The sequence below is a fragment of the Gossypium raimondii genome, chromosome 1 (assembly GCF_025698545.1).
Source record: "Gossypium raimondii isolate GPD5lz chromosome 1, ASM2569854v1, whole genome shotgun sequence".
Classification (NCBI taxonomy): Eukaryota; Viridiplantae; Streptophyta; class Magnoliopsida; order Malvales; family Malvaceae; genus Gossypium; species Gossypium raimondii.
The window spans coordinates 9,163,249-9,176,867 of record NC_068565.1 but is presented as its reverse complement, the minus strand read 5'-3'; the positions used below and the strand labels follow the sequence as shown (position 1 = coordinate 9,176,867).

General features: G+C 35.8%; 2 protein-coding genes across 3 annotated transcripts; one reads left to right on the top strand and one right to left on the bottom strand.

Annotated features, from left to right (window-relative positions):
- The first annotated feature begins 2,999 nt into the window (after positions 1-2,999).
- LOC105780669 (OVARIAN TUMOR DOMAIN-containing deubiquitinating enzyme 2) lies at positions 3,000-6,287 on the top strand. Of its 2 annotated transcripts, none has more exons than XM_012605150.1 (9): positions 3,000-3,149; positions 3,832-3,916; positions 4,019-4,064; positions 4,660-4,768; positions 4,910-5,001; positions 5,092-5,154; positions 5,512-5,630; positions 5,749-5,824; positions 5,931-6,287. In XM_012605150.1, the coding sequence occupies exons 2-9, from the start codon at positions 3,852-3,854 to the stop codon at positions 5,985-5,987; spliced, it is 627 nt and encodes a 208-aa protein (XP_012460604.1). In that variant the 5' UTR covers positions 3,000-3,149; positions 3,832-3,851; the 3' UTR covers positions 5,988-6,287. The 2 variants fall into 2 exon arrangements, with proteins under 2 accessions (XP_012460604.1, XP_012460599.1); XM_012605145.2 differs by lacking the exon at positions 3,000-3,149 and adding an exon at positions 3,231-3,362.
- Positions 6,288-8,804: 2,517 nt separating this feature from the next.
- Positions 8,805-12,904, bottom strand: LOC105780662 (uncharacterized). Its single transcript, XM_012605129.2, has 3 exons — positions 12,231-12,904; positions 11,393-11,521; positions 8,805-10,701 (listed from the first exon to the last, which is right to left on the bottom strand). Exons 1-3 carry the CDS (start codon positions 12,645-12,647, stop codon positions 9,139-9,141), a joined length of 2,109 nt encoding a protein of 702 aa, XP_012460583.1. The 5' UTR covers positions 12,648-12,904; the 3' UTR covers positions 8,805-9,138.
- Between the last annotated feature and the right edge of the window lie 715 nt (positions 12,905-13,619).

The window sequence follows — 13,619 nt, the reverse complement described above, 5'->3', positions numbered from 1 at the left end:
GTGTACAACCTGATTTTACACTCTACGTCCTTGTGTATCTAGATGATATTATCGTAACTGGGGATGTGCCTACTTCCATTGACTGGTTTGTGAAGTTATTGAATGACGAGTTCTCGTTAAAAGATATGGGTGACCTTCATTATTTCCTTAGGGTTGAATTGACTCGATCTTCCTCCGGTTGTATTCATCTTTGTTAAAAGAAGTATGTTCGTGATCTTCTTAAACGAAGTTCTATGACTATTGCTAAAAGTGTTCATACGCCAATGATTAGCTCGTCAAATCTGTCTAAGGGTGATGACGATCCTCTGTTAGATCCGACTGAGTATAGGAGTCTTGCTAGAGCATTACAGTATGTTGTTCTTATTAGGCCTGATATTGCGTATGCAGTAAACAAGATTTGTCAGTTCATGCATAGTCCTACCATTGTTCATTTGGTTGCTCTCAAACGGATCTTGCGATACTTGTTTAGCACACTTGACTATGGGGTTGTTTTTCGCCCGTCTGGACGGCTGTCTCTAGTTGGGTATGCTGATGCCAACTGGGGATTGGATTTTGATGATCGACGATCCACGTCAAGGTATTGTGTATTTTTTTGGGTCAAATCCAGTTTCGTGGTCATCCAAGAAACAGCATGTGGTCTCTAGGTCAACAGCTGAAGCTGAATACAAAAGTCTTGCTGCAGTCACCAGCGATATCATGTGGTTGTTGTCGTTACTTCAGGAATTAAATGTTAAGTCTGATGATATACCTAATATTTGGTGTGATAGTTCCAGTGCGATAGCTATTGCTGCTAATCCTGTTCTACACTTCAAGTTCAAACACGTAGAGTTGGATCATTTTTTGTCCGTGAAAAGGTTGCTGATGGATCGGTTCGGGTTGTTGAAGTTCCTGCGTCTGATTAAGTGGCCGATATGCTTACTAAGCCACTCTCGATTTCTTATTTCACTCGGTTTCGAAATCTTCTTCGGGTCTTACCCGTGGGGAGGACGGATGAATGTTAAAGATAAAATGAGTCGGTTAGGGAGGTAGTTAGAGTTAGCTAAAATTGTTAGCTAAATGTTAAGAAGAGCAGTTATCTCAAAGTCTATATATATACAGTCTTGGTATTGTATTTGGTAGCTTTAGTAGTCTAAATTCAGAATTGATAAAAGAGAAGTTTCAATTTAGTTCTAGATTATTTTCATTCATAGATTCACAATTTCATCTGTACTTCTTCATACCTGTATTTCTTCACGGTCTTATTCCATGTTGAAGATTCTTGACATTTTAAGGTTGTAGTCTTAGATGTCTGTTGAAGATTCTTGGTATGTTAAGGTTGTAGTCTTACATGTCTGGTTTATAAGTAAGGTACAGATAATGTCTGTAGGGTTTTATTCCATACCAGAAGTTCATCTCGAACAAATAGAGGATCAAACGGAGCAAGTAACTGTGAGTCTGTAAATCTGCTATTTTAGCTTTCCAATTGTGGAACCGAGTACATGCCCGTAATTGATTCGACACTGCTATGCAAATCTATAGGTACTGAAAAATATGGGAGAAATACTGAAAGCTGGCTGTGCTGACTATTCTGCTGTGGTTAAGACAACAATTATGTATTACTCTTCTTCGATTTTCTTCGCCATTTTGCTTGTTACATGGATAGAGGTGGATAATTTGAAATGGATAAGATCTTTATTGTTTTTCTTTTCTGGTTTCCTTCATGCAGGCTGGCCGACTTGAAAGACTTCAAGAAAGTGAATGAGATCTATGCTAAGTGTGAGTATTGCTTTATATATGGCTTTGAGAGTTTGCCTTAAATCTCGTATTCATCAAAAATATATATATGAAAGAAAACAAGATCATAGATACATAACTCAGTATCTGGTGTATCTGGTATATCTGGCATTTCGGTTAACCGGCTTGTTCTGGGCCAGATACACGACAGATGCCAATGCCATTTCCATTTCCATTTACAACATATCGGACTGAAAATTTCTAGTTGTCTCTAAAGACTTCGAATGCTGTCACATGCATCAATATGTACTTTGCTCTTATGTAAATTTGTGACTTGTCAAAAATTGTCGACTAAAACGAGCTGGACTTTTTCCTTTTCCCTTCCTCCTCCATAACTAACCTTATAACATCGTTAAAAATAGGACATTTCAATTCATTTTTCGCTTAACGGTTCCTTTTGTAGACTTTCCTTCACCGGCTCCAGCTCGTTCAACGTGTCGGGTAGCAGCATTACCATTGGATGCCAAGATTGAATTCGAATGCATTGCAGCACTTAAGGCATGACAAAAGGGAGAGTTCGTAAGGTAGGAAACTAAGCTTTTAAGAGTGTCGCTTTTTCGATTTTGAATTTGGCCGTCATGTCGGGTTACTGCTGCAGTTAGTGGATCCCATTCGATATCTCGAAACCAGAAAGTCTTATGTAGCAAGCAGCCTAGCAGAGCTACATTGAGTAAACTTGAATGTGATTTTTGAGCTTTAATAATGTTTTTGAGTTGCAACTCATTAGCAACAAATTGCATTGTGTTCATGCATATGACTCTTGTTTACCAGAGCATTCAAATCAATCTCACTGCTCTTCGTTTTCGGAAATCGAGTACCGTGTATATTCTGTTCTTCAGTTTCCAAAATGGGCAATCGAGTTATTAATAATTAATGACTAATGGTCGATGTTAATAATAATCAAAATTAATACTTTAATAGCTAATCAAACCATAAAAAATTTCATCGTTGTACAATGCATTCACCAGTACTGCACTGATATTTTGATTTACGGAAATTTAAAAAAAAAAACCCTGAAATTGTTTGTAAAGGAAAACATTTTTCTTGAGTAAAAATTAAAAAAAATCATTTTATTTCCAATAAATAAATTAAGCATTTTTAAGATGATGGATATTTTCGAATCCAAGGTTAGATTTTCCCAGAAAAGTGGGACCAAAGGGACAAGGGAACAAGATAAAAAAAAACTTCAGAGAAAAGAACACCATTTACGTACCTATACCAGTCAGTTTAAATGGATTTTTAAAAAAAATAATTAATTAATTAATTAAACTTCACACGTTTCCCATGACAATAGTTACCAAATAAAGCAAAAAAAAATCGTTTCTTTTTGTCATCAACTAAAAACTCAGGCAGGAGGAAAACCAAGAAAGAAAGCTGTAAGATTTTTCTTGTTTAAAATTTTCATCTTTTTTATGAATTTTATTCATATGATATGAATTACACGTGGGGTCCATTCATTACCTTTTGAAGTTCCTTTATTTTAAAGTTATTCTTGGCCCTAATTCTAGATCTGAGCCATATATATATTCTCTTGTGATAAAATTTGGTTGTTGAGGGGTTTTTTTTTCTTTGCTTGAATTATTTTTTAGGTAATTTAATTCTTAAAATTTGCATCATATCTGTGGTTTTCGGTAGATTTCTGAATCTGGGTTGGTTTTAGATCTTGTTGATAGTAGCTCTTTTCCTTTGATTGAATTCGTTCTTTGTTCAAGGTCCAAAGTTTTGATTTCTTTTTAAATATGTTTTTTCTGTTTATTTTAATTTTCCTTGCCATATTTTTTTTATTATTTTCTTTAAGAAAAAAGATTCATTCTTATCATCATAGATATTGGCTAATTGTTCAAGAAATTTTAATGGAATTATATGCTTGATTAATCTTCTATTCTCTGTTTCATCTTCCCATGTTTTGTTTCCCTCTCTGCGTGTGTTTGTGTATATATATATATATATATATATATATATATCTGGAATTTAAAGGACCAGTTGGTAGCTGTTTCCATTACCAATTATTTAATCATATAATGATGCAAGTTGATTTTGAGTTTGTGGTTTTTTTAGGTGCATAATAGTTTGGAAAAATGGAAGGTATCATCGTTAGAAGGGTCATCCCCTCAGATAACAGCTGCCTTTTCAATGCTATTGGGTTAGCTCATAAACTGCTTGATGGTTAATTTTCCATTTGGATTTGTTATTAGTTTGATTGGATCATTATTGTTTATTTCGGATTGTTTTTCTTCTTGTTTAGGTATGTTATGGACCATGACAAGACCAAAGCTTCGGAATTGAGACAGGTTCCTATCTGCATGATCTTGTGGTCGTTCTTTAGATTATGTTATTTAGTTCTTGCAATGTAATGGGTGATCGAATATCGGAACTTCGTATGCAGTTTATGTTAACTTGTCAATTCTAGCATTTTAAGACATTGATCTGTGGATAGAACGGTTATGATTACAAAATAGGAAGCTTTATACGTTTATATGCAAATCAATACTACTGTGGCTTTAAAGGGAAATGTTCAAGATTACGTGTTACTAACATACCATATTTAGCTTATTTTGATATTTTTAGCTATTAATGAAGCTTTTTTGTTGTTGCTTGCTATTACCAACAAAGAAGTCCATGCTTTGCTTTTATTTTGCTACTGTCTTACTACTATAATTTCTGATGTACCTGTGGGAGGTACGATATACTTTACATATTCAGTCGTTATCATCATATGCTGCATGCATGTAGAATGGCCAAGTTGATAGAAAGAATAATGTTTTTTAATTTGAAGGCGGAAATCTATGAGCATACTTAAAAGTGTCGATATAAGGCCATTTATCCTTGCCATATCTAGATGCTATTTTGTTTTCTTAACCTGGTGTGCTTGATGATTGTTTGAAGGTTATAGCAGCAACAGTGGCTAGCGATCCGGCGAAATATTCTGAGGCATTTCTCGGAAAGCCAAATGTAGAGTATTGTTCATGGATTCTCGACTCGGAAAAGTGGGGAGGTTAGTTGAAAGTTGAAACTTCTCCTCTTCCATGTCCGTTCTTCTAGTTATTCATTTTATTGAATCTATTACGAGGACAGTCGTCTTCGGGTTATTTACTCAATTGGCTGCTATCTCATTATGTTATGTGCTATTATGAAGGTGCCATTGAGCTTTCAATATTAGCAGATTATTATGGACGTGAAATCGCAGCATATGATATTCAGACATCCCGTTGTGATTTGTATGGTCAGGTTAGAACTGCTGATATTGTTGTCTCTAGTTGTAATATTGTCTTTATCGATACTTACAATTCCCCCTTTTTATTATGGCCTTCATGACAGGAAAGGAACTATTCGGAAAGAGTCTTGCTGATCTATGACGGTCTCCACTATGATGCTTTGGCTGTACGTTGTTTTTTTAACCAATTACTATTTTCGATGCTGTCCTTATTGTCATCTTCTTAAACTAGAGGAATATCACAACAGCATCGGAGTATATTTTTGAAAGTTGTGAAAAGATAATATTTGTTACTACTTGATTACATCCATGTGACCTTCATGTTTGTGATCATCCAAAGATAATAAAATGCTAAAAAGGGAAAACTTTGAGGGTATCTATACGGAATAATGACTATTAATATTGCATCACAGATGCTGATGGTGTTCTTATTCCTTTCGTATGTTTTCCACTTTGTTACTTGTTCCTGCTATTCTCCTTTCTATGCTTATGTTATTTCCGGTTCCGGGGTTTTGTATCAATAGATGTCTCCGTTTGAGTATGCTCCCGAGGAGTTTGATCAGACTATATTTGCTGTACAAAAGGATAGAACCATCGGGCCGGTTGAAGGCCTAGCACTGAATCTGGTCAAGGATCAACAAAGGTAGCTTTTTAAGTTTTTTATTATATTATATCTGTTTATCGGGAAGTGCTCGAATAATTCAAGGTTTGATGTCCGTGTCTGAACTGATTTTGGGTTATTTCATGTCCTTGTTTCTTAGTAAGAGGAGATACACTGACACTGCCAACTTCACTTTGCGTTGTGGAGTATGCCAAATTGGCGTCATTGGCCAGAAGGTCATTTTCTTCTCATTTCTTTATCTCACTTTTCTTTTTGCATCCGGTTTTACTTGATATTTTTTCAAATACAACGCTTCTCACATAATTCCATGTGAATCTTTAGGAGGCTGTTGAGCATGCACAAGCAACGGGCCATGTAAACTTTCAAGAATATAGATGATATAAATCTGAGAGGTTAGTGGCATTTTCTTAAGCTCAGCTCCTTCATACCCTACCTAGTTCATCGGACTTGTATCATTTGGTTGATAAATCATCTTATTGAATTCTTGGATAACAAAATGGAGTTGGTTCCAGTTGGTTCGGGAACTGTTGTTGTAGGATGGATGTTGTGTGAGATGAAAATATTGACTGTTTTACTGTTGATTAGTCCTATATATTTGTTACGGCAATGAAAAACATTTTACATTCACGGAATGATAAAAATAAGACTATATAGGAGATTTTTCTCTTGTTTTTTTTATGCCTAGAACTTTGATATAATTTCCCAAACTGTTAACCTTGATCCATGCCATCAATGATCGATTCAACCGGAAAGTTCGGAACCCCCTTTTCAAAATTAAACAGGAATGCAGAAAATGACACAATTTGGGTAGTAGCTGGTATTTCTAGACACTAGCAACCATGCATTCTTTGAATGGCAAAGATGGCAGCCTGATAAGCTAAGGAGGAATGTTTATTAGATACTTGAGGGTTGTCTTTCGAGGAACGACACCATCATTCTCGAAGAAGATAAGCCATGGAAGATCGAGGCGAGATACATTCTATAGTGTTTTATCTCAAGTGCAAGTAATCAACTAACTATTTGAGTAATTTGCATTTCAATTTGTAGTACAAAGAAAGGCTACCCTGATGGTTTAATAAGAAGGCTACAAATGCTAAGATATAATATTGCATGAATCAAAGTTTTGATCCCAAATGAGAAATATGTGGACATTGGCATTCATTGCCGACTTTGCCTCTAAGTCTTACAGTTTGTAAAATGTCTCGCAATATAGTATATAGATATAGATATAGATATAGATATAGATATAGATATAGATGTGTGTGTGTGTGTGTGTGTGTGTGTGTGTGTGTGCGCGCCCATATTAGTTGAGTTGGAACACGTTTCAATTTTGGAGCCAAGTAGTTTAGGAAGGATGGTGAAAGGGGAAAAGCTTGTAGCATGTCCAAGATGTTAATGAGGTAGGTCCCAAAAATAGGGTTCTTTCTTTGGTCCTTTGAGGGTTTGTAAAGAGAACCTTTTGGTGGGGCTCATGGAATAATTCCCCCACTATTTATAGCATTTGCCTCCATAACATCTTTCCAACCTTAGAGCCACTTTATACGGCATCATTGTACAGATCCCACCAAAAGACTCCTTGTAATATCCTTTTAAAGGAACAAAGAAAGGGAGGACCCGCTCTAACATTCTCTCATTTTCTTCTCCCACAATAGAACCCATTTTTGGGACCGCTCTTGGAAATCCTACAACATCATTTTTTTCACCATCGTTATGGGCCCATTCGGTTTTTTGGCTCTCCGCTAAAGGCATTTATGAGACAGTCTAGACTCTAGACCGAGCTTAAGTATGATATTAAAATATTTTATGTTTCTTTAAACTTAGTTTGACCCAAAATATGAATTTAAAATTTATCCAAACTTACTCATAATTATAAATGGTTAATCCAAGTTTATTTTAAGTTCGTCTCATATTAATTTTTAAATTTATTTGAGAAAATATTTATATTATTTTTAATTTAATATTTAATAATTTTGCATATTCTTTTTATTAAAATTTTATATATAAGAAACTTGACATTTTTTAATGCTTAAAAACAGGATAGATCGAGTTAAGTTTAAGCTTTGAATGCTTGAGCCCAACCTATTTTTTGAAATTAATACTTTGCTCAATCCCTGTCAAATTTCAAACTTCAAACGCACCTTCAAATTTAGACAAAGAAACCCCGTGAACAAAACTACTCCCTACCCCCCAAAGCTAACTCATCTCCAAACTCCCATGTATCAATAATACTATATTAAGGAATGCTCATAGTTTTCAAAGTGAGATTGAAGGTCCAAGATTATGATATTAGATTAAGGACGTTATATGTATTTTACCCTTATGCGGGAATCATCTTAACCTTCTACTTCCATGCAGATATTCTCAAGCCAGTAAGTTATATTCCCATAGGCCCAAGTGGCTCAAGCCATCCAAAGAACCTTTCTTTTTCTCTTCAGTTAATAACCCAATCGGTTAGAGGCTAGCCTTGTGGTCCTTCATTTCATCCATAAGAAACTTAAAAGGGTAAATTATCAAAATAGTCACTTCTGTTTGTCTTAGGTTAAATTTTAGTCATTTATGTTTGAAATATTACGTTTTAGTTACGTTATCATGTTGTAACATTTTAGTCACTGAGCCGTTAATTGCTGTTAACGATGTAACGGTAAACTGACGTGACACGTTAAATTATATTTCAAATAAAAATTTTAGGTTAATTTATACAACCGGTCTCCATATTTTTTTGAGCAATTTAATTTTTTCTTTTATGTTCTTTTAACTTTCCTTCTTATTCTTCTTTATTTTTCATTCTCTTCTGTTTCTCCCTCTGTTTTTCTCCCTTTTTCATTTCTTTTAATGTAATTTTTCTATGTTTTTCATTTGTTAAAATTAATCCACAAGCTCGTCTCACTCTAAAAAAATCAAATTGTTCAAAAAATTAAAATATAAGGACCAATTGTATAAATTAACTTAAAATTTTTGTTTGAAATGATAATTTAATATGTCACGTCAACTTTCCGTTAATCGTTATAATGACAATTAACAGTTCAATGACTAAAATGTTATAACGTAACATTTCAAACATAAGCAACTAAAATATAATCTGAGGTAAACAAAAGTGACTATTTTGATAGTTTATCCAAACTTAAAATAAGCATCACTTTTAACAAATATATATATATATTAAAAAGAAAAAGAAAAGTATGGAAATGTTATCACTTCAGACAACCATGAACTTGTTTTCCTTGATAACCTCGGATCCGAGTGATAGAATACAAATGTCATGCGTTGGTTCTCTATTACATAGAGAATGTCAATGTCTCCAGGCAGTGTTACAACTATTACAAATGAAAGGAGATGATCCCAACTAATATGTTTCATGAACAACATCATCCGGCTTACTCAGCAAGAACTCGAAAAACCGGAGGATCGAAAAATCTATGGGACCAATCAGTTGCCTGTATTCAACTTTTAACCGATTTTGAACCAGCAGCAGAAGTTGCTCATGTCTCTGACCAATATATTCCTTATTTCAGTTGGGAACTTCACTGTTCTAAATCTTCTGTTTAAGAACATGCCGCAGTTGGACCTTTTGGCTTTCCATTCTTGCTTCCAAAAGCTTTGCCTTCAAACTGTTCTTTTGTGCACCACGAGGCCAGTCAATGCACCCTTTCATCCCTTTCGTTATGTGTGGATGACCGTCAGGTGAACTCCACTGTCCCATTGAAGGACTGAGCCCACCTTTACCGGATCCTCGATCTGGGGATACAATACCCCCATTAGACTTTCTTCCATTTGAAAGTCTGCCATTTGCTCCTTCTACTGAAATTATCTTGTAATTTTCTCCATTATTCGGGCATGACCTCCAAAGCCTCGTTATGGACGACGCCTTCTTCGACTGCCTAGCAGGTAATGAACAAACTTCGCTAATTTCAGTGATTGGGGTATCTCCACATGCATTTTCTTCCCATTCAGTTCCACTACCCGAGAAATTGCTGTCCCGGTGATTCCTGGTGACAGATGCAGCACTCCCTTTTGGTGAGTAAATTGAGCCCTGATCCTCGAGATGGCTGACAGTTTCCCACCCACTCTCATCTTCCTCTATCTCATCATTCTGATCAAAAAGTGCATTTGAATGTTTCATAATGCTGTCTTTCTTCATCATGTTCATTTCGGGACTCAACATAAGAACTTTTGAGGCATGGCTAGCAGGACTATATGCAGTAAAGGGTTCAATTTCTCTTTCATTTGCTTCACCGAAAGCAACATCTTCAAAAACGGCAAAAATATCATCTGGGTTTGCTGGCTCATATGTAAATTCCTTAATTTCTTTAACATTAACTGATTCAGCAGCCTGTCTTAGTGATTCTGCTTCTTGCATGTCTTGCGTGTCCAGATTTCCAGTCCTTGACCTTAGAAAAGTCTCCAAATCTGCTATAAGCTTGTTCATTTGTGAATACCTCTCTTCAAGTGCTACCTTTGCATCAATGAGCTTCATCTGTACACGTTCTTCACGCCAGACCTCAGCCATCTGCAACATTTTTCTTTCCTCATCGACTTCCTCGCGAAGCTTCATGGAATCTCTCTTAATTGCCTCCACTTCAGCCTTGTCTTCTCCAATTTCTTTAGCAAGTTCATCGCATACTTCTTCAATTAGTTCTCTGGCTTTTCTTTCCTTTTCATAATCCTGCATATATTGCTTTGCCGATAACTTGGCAGCAGCCAACTCATTCACCAATTTCGAATTAACAATTTCAAGCCTCTGCCGTTTTTTCTGTTCTCGATTCAAGTCCGCTTTAACATCATCTACAAAGGCACGTATTTTCTCATGCTCTCTACTCCGCCAAGCAGTCCTTTCCTCACTAACTTTCCTCAAGAAGTGCTCAAGTTTTTTCTTCGAGGATCGGCGCTCAGTCTCAAGCTCCTCAATGTAAGCTCGAGCCTGCTCTAGCTCAGCTTCAAGGGCAGAAACAATTGATACAGCACTTACTTGTTGGTCAATACGCTTCATGTGGTTGTAAATTTGCCTTACCTCATCCGTTGTTTTTAAGCAGACAGGATCCCACTTTGTTGCTCCCTCCATCGCAGAGTTGGAAAATTGAATTGAAGGCTCGATCTTAAGAAGGAGAAAAGCAGGTTAATATCAGAAGTGCAAAGAAATCAATATGCAAAGCATGCAGTTGTTTTCTTTTTTCTTTTCTTTTCTTTTTCGTGTAACTATCACAAGCTACAAGCATGCTGAGAGTAAATATATGGATCTAAGCAAGCAAACAGCAGCAATGTCCTCATTTTGTAAATTTTTTTCTTACAAATTTCTTTTTTGAGCAGTTTTTCTAGTTTATCCCAGAGTTGGAGTGATTATTGGCCTTTTTTCCCCCCTAATCATGAACTTGTTCACTCTACTGATAGAACTGAAACCATGTTGATTCATGCATTAAATGCATGTGATCTGTAATTTTATTCTTTCCCCTTCTAGTTTGTCTAGACTTGTCAAGAGTTTTGGATAGGCAATGAATGTAAAAGGTTTTAATAGATAGACTAATAATATACCAGTCCTGCAGAGTGCAGACAACTTTGATAACATCCAAAATGCCCAAAAATGAGCGAAATGGTGCACAACAAATCCCATCTAAAAGAAAGTACCAAATGCGGGTCCCACATGTAGCATGACACGTGTGCCCTATTATGTGTGAGATGACAAAGGTTTGGTTTCCTATACGAGTTCCATTCGTCATTTCCATATTGATCGTTGATGAGGTCAGCAAAAGTTCAAGATTCAGTTAAGGAGCTCACGGATGCAAGCATACCTTACGCAAGAGACCGTTCTTAGTGCCAGAGGCAGAACCAGGGCTCTGTAATGGATCCTTGGCATCTGAACTACAAATTTTGTCCTTGTGATGATAATGGAATGGAACACCCACAAAATCTTTACCAGGCTGCAGTAAAGCACAAAGTAATGAACTCGAAATGTCCAAAATCGTAATTCAAATTTCATAACACATAAATAGGATCCATCGATCGAGACGGAAAAGAGTAAAACTATCAATAAATGCTAAGTAGGACGACTTTCGGAAGCAATTTAAACAAATTATCAAATGCATTCGCTGTGTGAATAAAGCAAGGCCGTAAATATGAGCAAACAGTATAACACATTATCGAGGAAATATCCATAGAAGACCTGAAAAACCATGCTCACAAAAGCCTCGCATGATTAGAAAAAAAAACTATACCAGAGCATACAATGATGACAAAACTATAAACATGATAAATGCATCAAAAAGGAGACTTTTGGGTACATAATCATATGAATCAATTACATTTAGCAAGTTTTCAAAGGTTCACTTTTTTGCTAGACATGCAAGCAAAATGTAAGGCATCATAAACATCAAAAATTCAAGAATAAACCAATGAAACAATGATGGCATTACAACGATCAGTGTTCTTTTCAGTATCAACAGTTGAAACTTCAAATTTAAGCACAAAATTAACAATCGTTAACAAGCAAAATACCCAAAATAATCCCTTCAAAATCACAGTTTTTTCAATTTGATCACCTTATTCTCATTATAACTATAAACAGAAGGGGAATAAACAAGAAAAAAAAAACCACAGATCGTGGAACCAGAAAAACGTTAAAAATCTGACCTTAAACCCTAAGCGATCGCTCCTCCTTTCTGCAACACTAGACGTCACCGTCTCCGGCAACTGTAACCGCCACAATCCAGCTGCAAGCTTCCTCGCGGACACTTTTGGAGCACCTTTCCTCCTATGCCCTCGACCACCACCTCTCCGGCCACCATTCTCCTCCTCTTCCACCTCGTCCTCGAGCTCTTCCTCAACTCCACGAACTTTCTCTTTCCCTCTCTCTTTCTCTCTCTCCTCCACCTTCCATTTCAACAAAGGCGTCTCCGGCCTGCTCCGCCTCCCCACAACCGGCGTACCGCCGACCCGTTTCCACCTCCTGTTCCTTGCCTTCCGTTTCGTCGTTGGCTTGAGATCCGCGTCCGTCGGATTCCTCCCCGAAAATGTCGCTGGCAAACTAGCTTTCCCCGTCACCTTCATCACTCTCAAACTCAAACCTCTTCCATCAACATTCCAAAACCAAAAAAAAAAAAAAAAAACACGAAATTCCTAGTTTATAAAGAAAAAGAAAACAACCCAAATAAAAAAACCGCAAATCAGTTTGTGAGATATCTTTCCTTTTTCATAAGTGTGTGAAACTAACTTAAAAAAAAGTGAACAAAAAAAAACACTAAAATAGAGAGCAAAAGCTGAGCTGAGAAAGGATTGAGAGAGAAAGAGTATGCCTGTCTGTGTGTATGTTTCTATGTTTTTTTAACCTTTGCTTGTATGTATCTGAAAATGGAGAAAGGGACGTATCCCAGATTATGTATAGAAATACGTTAAATCTTGTATCACCGTATTCTTATACGGAAGATACGGTACCGTTTCACAGGCGGACCAGGACACCTCTTTTACACGAGCTTTATTTTGGTAAATAGGAAATTAAACGACCTCGTTTTAAACAATAAGACAATAACTTGGCAATTATTAGATTAAAACTTTTTTCCCTATTTATTTTTCTTAAATTATAAAGCAAAAACAAGTAACTTAAAAAATATATAAATAATTAAATATTTAATTTAGTAATTTATCAATTTTCGATCAAAAAATTTCAAGATAGTATTTTATGAGTGTAATGATTATATTCTTATTTACAACCTTTCGTATATTGTAATTTATATCTTAATATAAAAGAAAGAAAAAGGGTTCCTCATAGAAGCAAAAGATAATGTAGCTTAATCAAATGGTCCAATAAGCTATGAGTTACTTAATTATGTACGAATATCACTTAGAATTCAACGGATAATAAATACTTGACATTGTATATACAATCATTTGGAATATTTCTTCATTCAAGTTTCTTCCCATTTTGTTTTTCCTTATACACATTTGTATCAACTTTCATGTTATGTTGATCAGCTTTTTTTAAGGCTTAATCCAAGCTCAACTCCGTAATCAATCAGCGATGGA

What these genes read in the sequence shown, in the direction of transcription:
- LOC105780669 (XM_012605150.1), top strand. Translation starts at nt 3,852, where the DNA reads ATGGAAGGTATCATCGTTAGAAGGGTCATCCCCTCAGATAACAGCTGC. An exon ending in AAGCTTCGGAATTGAGACAG is followed by an intron (nt 4,065 to 4,659) that starts GTTCCTATCTGC and finishes GATTGTTTGAAG; the next exon opens with GTTATAGCAGCAACAGTGGC. An exon ending in TCCACTATGATGCTTTGGCT is followed by an intron (nt 5,155 to 5,511) that starts GTACGTTGTTTT and finishes TTGTATCAATAG; the next exon opens with ATGTCTCCGTTTGAGTATGC.
- LOC105780662 (XM_012605129.2), bottom strand. Translation starts at nt 12,647, where the DNA reads ATGAAGGTGACGGGGAAAGCTAGTTTGCCAGCGACATTTTCGGGGAGG. An exon ending in GCGATCGCTTAGGGTTTAAG is followed by an intron (nt 11,522 to 12,230) that starts GTCAGATTTTTA and finishes GCTTTACTGCAG; the next exon opens with CCTGGTAAAGATTTTGTGGG. An exon ending in AGAACGGTCTCTTGCGTAAG is followed by an intron (nt 10,702 to 11,392) that starts GTATGCTTGCAT and finishes CTCCTTCTTAAG; the next exon opens with ATCGAGCCTTCAATTCAATT.